Source organism: Odontomachus brunneus, unplaced genomic scaffold (assembly GCF_010583005.1).
Source record: "Odontomachus brunneus isolate Ranch 3 - 2012 unplaced genomic scaffold, Obru_v1 Obru_scaffold_222, whole genome shotgun sequence".
Classification (NCBI taxonomy): Eukaryota; Metazoa; Arthropoda; class Insecta; order Hymenoptera; family Formicidae; genus Odontomachus; species Odontomachus brunneus.
This window is the reverse complement of record NW_022639672.1, coordinates 190,878-204,874: the sequence shown is the minus strand read 5'-3', so window position 1 is coordinate 204,874 and position 13,997 is coordinate 190,878. Positions and strand designations below refer to the sequence as shown.

Genomic DNA, 13,997 nt, shown 5'->3' with positions numbered 1-13,997 from the left:
TACGGAAAAACATATTGGCCGCGTTCAGTAGAACAAGTGATCAGTAAGCGCTCAGGGAGCTCTTGTATATGATTTAGCATATTCTTTTAGATCTCCAACTATATTCCAATCAGATGCAAGAGCTCACTGAGCGCTTACTGATCACTTGTTGTACTGAACGCGGCCATTGACTGGCTGTCGCGCGGACTTCCGCCGCGCGGCAAGCATTACCGCGTCCTGTGTGCAGGAGCCATAAGTGTGCTCCCGCTTTACTGTCAGGGTAACCAACATAACGTCGTAATAATACATGCTGCAGCCGTTGAGTCAAGTTAGGTTAGGTTAGATTAGGTTAGCTCTGTTTGGTACAAATAAATAACAAAGATGACTTTTTGAAATATGAAGCCGTTTGATAGATTTTCTGAAAAATTTGTTAACAATCAGCGTTTTATGAAATTGTTCTTTTATAGAACAATCTTGTATTTTATAGAACTGTCTTGTATAGAAAAGAATAAACGATCGAATATCTAATTCGTGTACAATTTACGATCTGCACTTTTGTAGAGGCAAGTATTTATGTATGCATTATGAATAATAAAATAGTATTATTCTAAAAGAAAAATAATCATAGTTATCACTTATTAAAAATTATGCCTGTAATTTTTCAGATTGCTCACAATTTGCACATTGGCTTATTCACTTAATATATTTCAAAGATACTATCTTACAATTAAAGTTTAAAATTTTCTGAAATGCGTAAAGCTAGAATCAGTTATATTTCTTTTTTAAACCAATAAATACAGATAAACGCACAATTATTTGCTAGTTATTTAGATATTCTTTCCAAAGTAAGTTTTATTTTATGTTTTTATACTAATTTCTCAACAGATATCCTGTAAGTAATGGATGTGGAAGCTGTTGTAACAGAGCGCTTACAGAAATTAAGACAATGGCAAGCGGAACAGCAGGAGAAGCTTCTCAAGGAACAACAAATGCAAAGAGAAATTTTGAGCCACAAACAGGATCGTATTTACAAAGCCCTTGGTCTTCCTTTACAAGATCTTAGTGACATTGTCGAAAATACTAATAAGCTCCTTATTCACAGCATGATAAGTGAGAATGAAGTAATGTCAACAAGCTTGGATAGTGCTTTAAAAGAAACAAAGAAAGGAATAATGAGAGACACTATTGCTTTGTATGAAAATTACAATAAAGAAGAAGAAGCCGAGGACTCTGATTGTATCTCTGAGACTGTCGATGACAATAGGAATTCTACAAAGGATTACAGTTTCAGTATATTGCAAAAGAATGAATTGGATGCTGATTTATTGATAGAAGGAATAGCACCATTATCACTGAATAATGTAGCATCAAATGAACGTGTTTCTTTGGATGATATCCCTGTTCCTTCATCTAAGAAAGATTTTCAAACACTACTGAAAGAGAAGTTGGATAAAGAATCGGATATAGCGCCGCGCAGCGATTCGCAGACTAAGATAAAAAAGTCATTCTTAAAAAAGGGTCAAGGTTTATTGAGATTTAAGATGTCTGCAAATTCACCTGCTCAGTCAACGACTACGAGAAGACGTGGTGCATCTTCAACCGTTAATACGCAAGATGTGAATAAAATAGATAAAGATATCAAAGCTACTGTACAGAAAAATGCATTTTCTGGTTGCACATCAATTGAAAAGCGACGATTGACCACTGTGCCATCATCGAGAAGAAAAGCTCCTGACAAACCTGCTCTTATTACACCTATTGAACCAGCAACCGCGACTGCCAATGGAACGAGACATCTGTCGGAAACAAATGTCTCAGATTTTGACTCGAAAACAGAGAGAGAACTAGAGGAGGTAAGGATATTCGAGCTCTTGGAGGAGAAAGCGGAGAATTCGAGTTTTTGTTCAACCTCGAGCACAGTACTTGCATTTTTGCAGCAATCCACGCCGTTTAAAGTGAGGGAGAGACTGAATCGCTCGGAGAGCGAAATTGCGAGTGCGAAACAACAGCACAATAAACGAACGAGCGACACTGCCAAGCCAGCTAGTGCGAAACTGTCGTCTGAGCAATTCCATCTTCGTCATCGTTCTCATTCCGCCGCTGCAGCTATTAACTCCTATTGGGACACAATAACTATCGACGACTCAACAGAAGAAGAAGCACCGAAGCATCGTCTGATGATGATCGACGAAATATTACAAAATGACGAAGATTGCCAATCGAAAGATATATCATGCGGCGAACCTGCTGTTATTGCATCATTGACGGACAGTGACGAGGAGAGAGACGTTCCCGCGGAAGATTGCGGCACCTTGGTTCCCAAGAACGTTCATCCGGACTCGTCGATAGCGAACCACCGCGTCAGATTTTCAGAACACAACGAATACAGAACCATAGATCTGAACGTGTCCAATGCGTCCAGCAGATCTTCATTGGTGTGTTACCTGGAACAAAACAATGGCAACGATTCCGTGAACACCTCGCCGGAGTTGTCCGATGTCGAGGAGAAATCGCCATTGAATTACGAGGAGAATACATCCGCCCGACAAGTTAACGGCAACGATAGAGCGATTAACGCGTCGATTCAATTGTCCTTGCAGCAAGGCATTACGGAAAACTCATACTATCGTATGATGAAGGCATTGAAAGTCTCCGATGAAGAGAACTCTGCAGGCTGCGAAGACGAATCACCTGGTGAAGAAAACGAAAAAATCGTTGAAACGTACAACGAAGAACAAGCGTCTGTTTTGTCGTCATCGTCATCATTGTCGTCGTTATCCGACGCTCATCAAATGTCGAGTATGCGCCAAAGGGAAGAGTATGCCTTGAAGAGCGAGCCGGCAACAGACAAGACGAATACTTTTGAACCGGAACTCCTGAAAAGCCGTCTGTTGGAGCTGGAAAAGGAAATCGATATATTTCGGAAGGAAAGCTCAGCTTTGTTGCTTCAGCGCCGGAGATTGCAAGAAGATCAGGCGACATTGCACAAGGAATACATGGAGAAAGAAAGGAACTTCGAGGAGAGCAAGAGAAGAGTGCAGATTCAATTGGAAGAAGAGAAACGGAGATTAGCGCGCGAGAAGGCGGCAATGGAGAACAGAATTCGCGACGCTCAAGAGAAGGCGAGGCACAGTAAGATGGAGAGGCAGAAAGCGCAGAATCTGGAGGAAGAACTAGAAAAGCTCAAAGACGAGTTAAACATTAGGGAGAGCAGATGGAACGCCGCCGAGTCGAGGTACAAGAGTGAACTGCGCGCACTACGGACGGAGATTTCTAAGCTGAAGCAAGAAATAGCGAGTCTGCAAACTGCCAAGAAAACGAACGCGAAGAACGTCCGGAAAGCAGGCGGCCAAGCGTTCGCGAGAGCCACCGATCGACGAATTAACAGACCCACCGTTGCGATTTCGTCCAGGGAGATCCCAGCGAAATCGTCTCGAAACTTACCGGCTGTTTTCTCGAACACTTCTGTCCATGAAGAAGACGACGAAGATAAGCCGAAAACTGAAGACGAGCCGACCGAATCGATAACGAAGGCGACTGATGGCAATAGCGAGTTTGCTGAAACAGGCGACACCGCGCTCGTGAAGAAAAGGGAATCCAAACGAGAACGGGAAATCGGATCACGCTCGAGACGCAGTGAGAGATTCGCGGAGCGAAACGCGAATGAAGCGCGGAAGAAGCGAGACTTGTACAAAAACTTGCTGAACGACGCTACGTCGGACTTGGTGGCGGATCAATGTTCGTCTTACACCATGCAGGGTATAAGTGATCTTCGCCAGCCGATTGTCACGTGCGCGTCTGGCCCAAGCGCGAAGTGCAACGACGACTTCTATTCCAGTTCAGCAAGCGAGAATCTCGAGTGTGCCACGACAACAACTTGCATTGCGGACGATTTGGAACGCTGCAACAGGTCGTGCCAGCTGGATGACGATAGAGATGAAGAAAATGCGACTATGAAAACGCATGATCGGGACCTGTCAACTGAAAGGACAGATTCGTTGCTTCGTCGACGAGCTAGCAGCGTGCCGAGTGGCATGGATATTGTGAGGCACATCGAGCACGCCGACGGTCGTGTCGAATACTGGTATCCGAACGGCAACGTGAAGAAGATCTTCCCCGATCAAGGAATGACGAAGATGATCTACTACAACGGGGACGTGCGCGAAACCGAGCGGGACGGCAGAGTGAAGTATTTTTACGCCACCACTCGCACGTGGCACACCACGACTCCCGACGGCTTAGAAATCTTAGAGTTTCCTGAGTATGTTACTTTGTTTACATTTGACTTTGTTCAGAGTCAAGTAAATGAATTTTGGTATCAATCAATAAAGAACATTTCAGTAAGTGCTGAGAGTGAAGATTACATCTTATCTGAACTTATCAGAGTTCCAGAAATTTGGGATTTTATCCCATATTAGGTGCAGTGTCTGCTTAGTCACTTTGAAGACTTTTACAGAACCAATTTAATCTAACCAAAATGATAATTAAAATTTATTGTAAATTTATGGTAATTCACGTGCAAATTCATCTAGAAAACAATAATTGAAGCACAGACATTGATCGCAGTGTATACATCGGAATTCAGAAATGCAAGTACAACCCGTGAAGTAATATGATATATACTAGTGGAGAAATATTTAAAATCAAAACAGTATTCTATCGATGTAACAAAAATGGCCCAGATCGAAATTTTAATTATCATTTTGGCACTTCTAGAATGATACTATGACCCCGTAAAGGCCTTCAAAGTAACAAAAATATAATATAGAGCAATAAACAAAATCTCAAATTTTTGGAACTAATGAGTTCGCAGACGTAATTTTCACTCTCAGCATTTATTGAAACATTCTTTATCGACTGGTATCAAAATTTACTTATTTGGCTTTAGATAAATGAGAACGACTCCTTGTGAGGAAAGAATCTTTAGAAATTTATTTGTGAAAGATGAAAGCTTATTTCATAGAAATGAACTTTATATTTCACAAATGAACTTTCAAGTATTTTTTTCTCTGTTATTTCAATCTGTTATTCGCCGCCATACGCTTCTCGGCTTTGCCCGTACATCTGACTACAATCGATGCGTAACGAATGCGAAAAATACATAGCGGCCAAGTGGAGAGACGCACGTCTGATGGCACTGTCCAGGTGTCGTTTCCGGACGGCGCCACGCGAATAGCGCAAGTGAACGGCACGGAGAAGTGGACGTTACCGGACGGCACGGTGGCGCAGACCTTCGTCAACGGCGACAAGATTCTCACCTTGCCAAATGGCCAAAGAGAAGTCCACACGAAAGAGCACAAGGTAAACATCACTTTGGTTTTGTTAGCTCGACTAGCAACTCGCGTTTCTGTCGAATTATCTTTGACGTATCTTAAACACGCTGGAATATTTTAGAGACGAGAATATCCCGATGGCACTGTGAAGCTGGTGTATGCCGATGGCACTCAAGAAACGCGTTATTCTAGTGGAAGGAAAAGATTGAGAGACAAGGATGGAAATCTCCTGATGGATTCGTACGACACTTGAATTCTTCTTCTAGATTTGTTCTTTAAATCTTTTAGAATGAAATTACACATAGAATGAGTGAAAAGTGACAGTATTTTTACTCAAGGCGGTACTGAAGATACTGCTACTCACTACAAGAGTGAATGTTTCATTCAAGCTTAGAGTGGATTCCGACTCGATATAAACGAATGTTTTAATCGGTTGGAGTGGATATGTTCCTCCGACAGTGGAATACGTCAGATTAAAATAGATCAGAATACATTCATCCTTCAATCCTGAATGAAAGTATCTACTCAACGATTCAGAAGAGAGAATTCACTTTATATGACACGAAGTATTATACAATAACTTGGCTGTCATTCTACTTTTCGAATGGAATCACACTTCAAGAAATGTAGAGAGTGAGTTCTTCAAGAGTTCCTCTTCAAGTCGAGTTTTACAGAAGTCATGAACTTTTATTGTTAACAACTAATTGCATACATACAAGCGTTGCAGCACAAGTGCCAATAAATATTGATGTATGGAAATTATTTTTATACAGTGAACAGCTCATGAAAGTTTTGACGAGTAAAAGATAAGTAAATGTTACGAATGAAGATAATATTGAAAATAAAGAATAATAATCTTTTGTTACTTTTACATTATTTATGATAATAATTAACGCAATAAAATTAAGTATTGAATATGGAGCGCTTTTTCTTATTCATCATATTAAATGCGATCGCAAGAACATTCCAAACTCGTGAGACGAAGAAATGGTTCTCCTTTTAGCCGTTTTCATGTATCTGCAGATGCAGATTCGAATTTCGTATTACTTCTCAATAGCTTCTTTCTGAATCCGTATTTATTCCTATTTCGCAAATAATGATGCAAATATATTAGACTAACAAAGTGCTAACAAAGTGCTAAAAATTATTTACATTTTCCTAGTACAAGTATGGTCATTGCATTGTCAGTACTTAATGTAACATATTTCGGATGTGCTTGTGCATTGGTTCTCATCCTGCACACTCAAGAAGTAGCGCGCGTTCCAGATAGTATATGGGCGCGTAAAAAGCGCTCAGAGAGCAATTAGCGATTATTGGTTCTTACTGTTAGATCCCTAAATCTAGACCAATTACATTGGCTGCATTCAGTAGACTCAACAGTTGCACAACAGTTGAGTAATTTGTCAATGTAATTGGTCTAGATTTAGGGATCTAATAACAAGAACCAATAATCGTTGATTGCTCACTGAGCGCTTTTTCTACTGAATGCGCCCATTAACGAATTGCTCAACTGCTGTGCAACTGTTGAGTTCGCTGAACGCACCCATATTTCAGTGGCGCTTTCTGAGCTACTCTTTCCGTTGAATGTAGCCATTAATAGCTCCTTAGTGTCATCTAACGGTCGAGAGAGAAACCATTTCACTGAACAGACTTACCAACTAAGCAAAGTTCGAGTCTCGGCTGAGCGAGTCTGCGTGTCATTTGGTCTGTTCTTTTCAGCTGCACTGCTGAACTGGTGCAATAAGTTAAAGTGAGACAAGTATATGTTTTCTCACTCTAACTTATTGCACCAGTTCAGCAGTACAGCTGAAAAGAACAGACCAATTGTAATCATATCTGTGAACACATAGGAACACAGGTAGCAGCGCGACTACGATAACAGCGACGACGATGACGACAATAATGACTCGCGACACGTCGTCATGAACCGCGCGTAGGTCCGACGTGTGACCCTGGGCGCGAGAGAATTTGTGAGAACAAAGGTAGGACTGTGTATACGTGTAAATCCTTGGAACAATATACGGAATTGTTGACTCGCGTCCTGTGATAGAGGAGACGACGGGAAAACGACGGCAGTCAGTCCGCGGAATGCCGATCGTCGTGAGGAACTGCCCGCACCTGGCCAACCGCGGCGACCTCGCCTTCATCGAGGCAGTGGTTGCGCAGGAGGAGCGTTTCGTCAAGTGCAGCGACTGCGATGCGGACGGACCTAACCTCTGGCTATGCTTGTTTCCCGATTGTCGTTGGGTCGGTTGTGCGGAGACGCATCTCGATCACAGCACTATTCACAATCAAAACTTCCCCAGCCATTGCGCCCACATGAATTTGTCCACGAACAGGATATGGTGCTACTCCTGCAAGAGGGAAGTCTTTGCTAGGCATGTACCCTCACCACCTGTGTCGCCTACACAGGTGGAGTTCAAGACGATGGGTAACAAATTCGCCGGAGACGTTCCTAACAATATTGAGTGCAAGCTGGATGGCTTGGACAGGATTATGTTGGATAAGTAAGTGATTTCAAATGGTACAATAGATGGGAACTTACTGTCCAGCAAATAACATAGGATATATTCTGTTTGATGCTTCAAAACATTCTAGCCAAGACTGGGAAAGTTGCTTTTGAAAAGTAACATGTTACTCATTAATAAAACTAATCTTTTATCCATTGAAAAAATAATTTCTTACTGTTTCTTGTTTGTTGGAAGAAACAACTCATTGTGGTTACAATTTGTTTAATCGCACTAAATTTCAAGGACTTTCCTGGAATTTACTTTTATTCATTTTATATACATATATCCTATGTAAATAAAAAGTAACAATTATATTCATCATTGTTACTGCAAAAATATAATTACCCTATCTTTACCATTATTAATAAAAAAATAATATGGTTAGCAAAACATTGCTTAAGAAACATTGCAAAAGAAATAATATTAATTGTGTTACAAGTTACTTTGTATACATTATTTTCCAACTCTAGGTCTGTTCTTTTTAGCTGAACTGTCTGAATTGATACAAACTAGTGCAATAAGTTAGAGTGAAATAAAAGGTCTGTTCTTTTTAACTAATTTGTCTGAACTGTCTGACAAAGATATTTTGTCTCGCTCTAACTTATTGTTTAGAGATTAAAATTGTGTGTAAAAAACATTTTAACTCTTTGCACTCGGAGACATCTTTGCTATATTTAAAATGTCCCTACTGAGGAAATATCTGAGTGCAAAAGGTTAATATGATGGGTTTAATGGAATGCCTTTTAGTGTTAGTTTTTTAGTTTGGTTTTTTAGTTACTTAATTAGTTAATTATTTAGTGGAATAATCCATAAAGAAACATAAGTTGAGGGATAAAGGCACTATAATCTATGGGATTCTGATGGTCCTACAAGATCCTATAGGATCTCATAAAGAAGTTTGTTGGTCCAATAGAAAAACATAAGTAAGCAACAGGATTGGTTAAGTTTAAATGTACACGTGGATAGACCTGCTGAAATTCTCGAACGTTCGACCGATTCTCTTGTTACTTACGTGTGTCGCTTGTACTTTTCTGTATGCCACACGTGTAGTATCATCAGTGATACATTACTTGTATGCCACAGTGCACAGTGTTTCTAAGGACTCTTAATCTAATATATTAGTATTAGATATTCTTTTATTAAACACTTCTCTATTTAGTTGTTTACTACAATGGCTCAATCTAATATATTACTTATAAGCAATATTGTCACTGTAAACAATAGATTCTACGGGGAGTGGTCCGTGAACAAAATAAATCCGGATAAGGGCAGTCCATTCAACGAGAAGTCTGGAGACTCTCCCGACAGTACTGACTCAGACGAGAGTAAGGACTTCTCTGGAAAGCCAAGAGGTCTAGTGGGCCTGCAGAACATCGGCAATACGTGCTACATGAACGCAGCGTTACAAGCGTTGTCCAATATACCTCCCTTGACGCAGTTTTTCTTGGATTGCAGTCCTATGGTTAACTACATGTCTAAAGACAGGAAACCCGGATTGAGTCTGAGCTATTTGAATCTTATTCGAGACATGTGGAACAAGAGGACTCGGGGATACGTTGTGCCGCATGGCATTCTGTCTGGTATTCGCACGGTTCATCCAATGTTTCGCGGCTATCATCAGCACGACACCCAAGAATTCCTCAGATGCTTCATGGATCAGCTGCACGAAGAGCTGAAGGAACACATTGAAGACGACCGAGATATGCAGCTGCGGCTGAAAGGTCTGGGTGATCATTCCTCAGATGAAGACGAGACCGAGATGGACGGCAATGCGTCCAGTCAGTCCGACGCCGAGTACGAGACTTGCGACTCGGGCGTAAGTGAACAGAGCTCGCTAAGTGATGAGGGTGAACGTGGCACGAAAAGAAGATACTCCCGCGTCTCACAAACGGAGAAACTCAGAAACAAGTTCACCAACAGGAGTATGAAGAAATCGAACGTCGAGCCGACTACGTTCGCGCCGCAGCAACGCTCGCCACAGAGCTCGCCGACCAAACATCGCACCAAGAAGCAGATGAAAACGCGTAGCATCATCAGCGATACATTCGACGGCAAGCTACTCAGTAGCGTGCAGTGCCTGACGTGCGATCGAATCTCGACTCGCGTGGAGACCTTCCAAGACCTGTCGTTACCCATTCCAAGCAGAGATCACATCGATATGCTGCATCAAGGCTCGTTGACTCCGCAGAAGGCCGGCCCTTGTTCAGACGTAGTCTACGTGACCAACCAATCTGGCTGGCTGTCCTGGTTCCTGCAATGGATGCGCTCATGGTTCTGGGGACCAGTGGTCAGCTTACACGACTGTCTCTCCGCATTCTTCAGCGCCGATGAGCTCAAGGGCGACAACATGTATAGCTGTGAGAAATGCAATAAGCTGCGCAACGGTATCAAATTCTCCAAGGTATTGGAGCTTCCCGAGATACTCTGCGTCCATCTCAAGCGATTCCGTCATGAACTCATGTTCAGCTCGAAGATCGCCAACTACGTATCTTTTCCGCTCGAGGGCCTCGATATGCGACCCTACCTGCACAAGGAGTGCGTGTCCAAAGTCACCACCTACAACCTGATATCGGTCATTTGCCATCACGGCACCGCCGGTGGCGGACATTACACGTGCTACGCGCTCAATCACATCGCCAACAAGTGGTACGAATTCGACGACCAGTGCGTGACTGAAGTGTCGCCCGAAACTGTGAAGCATTGCGAGGCATACGTGCTGTTCTACAAGAAATGGTCGCCGGACATGTCGCAGACACGTGACAAGACAATGGAGCTGATGGAGATCTCGTTCCGCGAGCTATCCGATCTTAATTTCTTCGTTTCGCGACAATGGATTAATCGCTTTAACACCTTCTCCGAACCTGGACCGATCGACAACTCCGACTTCCTGTGTCCACACGGAGGTGTGATCCCCGTGAGGGCGCAGTTTGTCGATAAAATCAGCATGCCCATTCCTCAAGCGGTCTGGGAATACTTGTATAGTAGGTAAGTTTCTTTGATATACAGCATTAGGTTGCAGCAAAAGATTTGTAATTTTTCTATTAAATTTTTGTAAGGAATTTATATATCAGGAGGAAAATAGGAAGAGTTCTCGTTAGATGTTAAAAAATACACGTTGGTTTTACTCGTGTAAATTATTAATTCATCGAAATAGAATAATTTTGATGAGAAATAACGATGACGTGTTTTTAGATAACGATGATATCTAGTAGATATCCACAATCCAATTGATTTTCCGTATGCTTTTCTACATGCTCATTCGTCTTCCATTTTTCGTTACTTCAGATTCGGCGGAGGACCAGCGTGTACACATCTGTACCAATGTCCGACCTGCGAAGAGAAGTACGAATCCTTGCAGAAACGCAGGCAATATGAGATGGAGCTGTTTCAACGGCTGAATCACACCACCGACAATCCCACGGCTATCTACGGACTAGCTATGGCTTGGCTGAGGCAGTGGCAGAGCTTCGTCCGCGGCAAAGAGACGCAGCCACCAGGACCAATCGATAATAATTCCATCGTTATAAGTAAGAACGGGCAAAATAGTCTCAAAGTCGGTGAGTTCTTTACTCGAGTGTGCTTGACTTATCAGTAAATTTACTACTAGGTGACTCAGTGAGTCTGACAAACTTCTTTGTCTACAAACGTGTTTCTCTTTCTTGCTCGCAGGTTCGGATTACGGCCAAATACCGGAGGAGTTGTGGCAATTCTTCCTTACGACGTACGGCGGAGGACCAGAGCTAATGTTGCATTCGTGTCAACGCCCAGTGCCCGCTCAGCCTAACGTTTCTATACATTCCGCGTCAACTTCGAATTTAATAGATCCAAATATTAAGTGTAATCGCATAGTAGAAGCTAAGTCCAACAAACTTTGTACGACCAGAAGCTCCGAGACCATTTCGCAGCAAGACAGCGCTATCGAGAGCCTAACTTCGGATAGCGATTCCCATCAGACGCAGAGGGATGTGAGTGAGTAAGATTGTCAGCTGCGGCGCGTTCCTTCCGTTGCGCGATAACATTTCCATTGGTTCTCTAAGTCTCAATCTAATTGTTTCATTCTCGAGATTGTATACACACATACACACTCACACACACATATACATACACACGCTCAGTTCGAACAGCTTTGCACTTTCTCGTTAGGTTTCCATACGCGAGACGCAGACGAGATGGTTCGAGTACCTTGGAACTGAGACAATCGGTGTCACTCTCAGTGACTTGGAGACAACGAGGCAATCGGATGACGCAATTGCGCCGCAATGATCCATGTAAATAATTTCTATAAGCGTATTTTCTCGGAACATAATCAAATCTGAAAGTACTTCTTTTTATAAGAAAGCCATTGTTATTTTATTCGATTGTACAATTCTGATTGTACAAAGTGACCGCATTGCGTCATAGATGACTTTACTAACTTTGTTCTCATGACGAAAACTAGAAACGAGATACACAACTCTCTTATTTCGCTACGAGAGAAGTTCGTTCAAGTGATTTGTGTCCAAGCAAGCTATCGTTTTGGAAAGCGGAATGATATCGGTTGTTTCAGTCCTACCGACCCGAAACTGTGCAACTGTCGACAGTCGTATTAATTTCAAACTATACGATTTCGTCGATGGGAATATTGAATACGATGGGAAACATAGTTATAGTACAAAGAGAAATTTGTTATAGGCGTGTATTATTTAAGGCTTCTTGTATCTCGCCGCGGCTATGTTGAATTTGTAGCATCAGAAACGAGGAGCATATTGACGAAAGTTGTGTGCCATTTCTAAGTAGAGATAAATATGGACGAAAGAATATTTGAAACTGCTTGAGCATATTTGTAAAATTGTCCGAAAAATATCCCTTTCCCTTGACGATTAATAAATAGTCGTATAATAAATGGTGAAATGAGGTATGCAAACAAAACAGACTCATCTCATTTCACTATTTATTATACGACTATTTATTGATCATCATGGGAAAGAAATACCTTTCGAACAATTTTACAAATGTACTCAAACAATCTCAAATGCTCTTTCGTTCATATTTATCTTTATTCAGAAATGGCACTCAACTTTTTTAAACATATATTCATTCGTTTCTGATGTTATAAATCCGACATAGCTGGCGAGATACAAGGAGCCCAAACTACAGATTGTAGTTCGTATTTTTCGCCCAAAGCCTAGGCCGTAATGTAATCGCGACCTCGTTATAGCGAACTGGATTTTCGATGTTTATACATTCGCTGTGATGTGCGTACGTACGTACGTGCGTGCGTGCGTACGTGCGTGCATGCGTGGGCTCAGTTCGCACCGATCGTTAGAAACGTATCGCGTCAACTGGTAGTTTTGGGCTAAATTATTTAAGTGCGCACGAACAACGCATATTATTACATGCGTCATTCAAACCAAAATAATTTAATACCAGTTACCAATTGCATTAACAAGTATTGACAAAATGATCGGTGCGCAAATGAGATCTGTTCCAGTACCAACTAACAGTAACATCACATCAATGTTATAATTTCCCACTCAACAATGTAACTGTCACATAACACACGCGTTATATCGCATTTACATTGTTGACTGGGAGATTATAACATTGACATCATGTTACTGATGATGTCTCTGGAGTGTCATTCCTGCACGTAAGGGCTAGTGGTTTCTTTTTCTTCTATTTGTTTCTCATTCGTCAAAAAAACTCCTGTGTACATATAAAACATCGTTATATTCTATCCTCGTTGGTGGTAGTTTCTTTTATTTGGACAAAACGTGGAAGACTGATAAAGTGATTTTAGTTAAAACGGAAAACACGTTCAAGTTAGCCGCATGATCTAACGGTAATTTGCAATCGAACGCGGTACGTACGAAGAATCTCTCCTTGATCTTTACGTTCGTTTTCGTAGGGAGGGACATTTTCGTTGAAATTTAGTGGATTTACCACCGTACACGTACCTTCTTTTTCCGTGGCACTTTTAAGATGTTAAGCTCGGTTGTTTTTTCGCGTACATCCCGTTTTATTACCAAGGATTGCTCCTCTCCTAACGGGCGGTGATTTCGCTACGACGTCGCGAGTGCGTCGCAGCGCGAGTCTCAAGCTCTCGTTAGGAATGAGAAAGGAGTACACAGTGCAATTCGACTTGCATACTCGCGGGAATGCAAACAACTGTAAAGTTAAGATTAATTATTCTTAATTATAATATAGTAAAAAAGCGAAGATTCATAATACATGCAAGTTGATTTCTTTATTTATT

General features: G+C 41.7%; 2 protein-coding genes across 4 annotated transcripts; both read left to right on the top strand.

Moving 5' to 3' along the window:
• Positions 1-219: 219 nt before the first annotated feature.
• Positions 220-6,167, top strand: LOC116852406 (centromere protein J). 2 transcript variants are annotated; one of them, XM_032832723.1, is made up of 5 exons: positions 220-542; positions 865-1,832; positions 1,917-4,240; positions 5,085-5,280; positions 5,374-6,167. In XM_032832723.1, the coding sequence occupies exons 2-5, from the start codon at positions 879-881 to the stop codon at positions 5,503-5,505; spliced, it is 3,606 nt and encodes a 1,201-aa protein (XP_032688614.1). In that variant the 5' UTR covers positions 220-542; positions 865-878; the 3' UTR covers positions 5,506-6,167. The 2 variants fall into 2 exon arrangements, with proteins under 2 accessions (XP_032688614.1, XP_032688613.1); XM_032832722.1 differs by having other exon boundaries at positions 221-542; positions 865-4,240.
• An 865-nt stretch (positions 6,168-7,032) lies between these two features.
• On the top strand, positions 7,033-13,971 carry LOC116852391 (ubiquitin carboxyl-terminal hydrolase 20). 2 transcript variants are annotated; one of them, XM_032832684.1, is made up of 6 exons: positions 7,033-7,234; positions 7,303-7,759; positions 8,987-10,747; positions 11,048-11,319; positions 11,432-11,731; positions 11,906-13,971. In XM_032832684.1, exons 2-6 carry the CDS (start codon positions 7,341-7,343, stop codon positions 11,953-11,955), a joined length of 2,802 nt encoding a protein of 933 aa, XP_032688575.1. In that variant the 5' UTR covers positions 7,033-7,234; positions 7,303-7,340; the 3' UTR covers positions 11,956-13,971. The 2 variants fall into 2 exon arrangements, with proteins under 2 accessions (XP_032688575.1, XP_032688574.1); XM_032832683.1 differs by having other exon boundaries at positions 7,033-7,759.
• Positions 13,972-13,997: the final 26 nt, after the last annotated feature.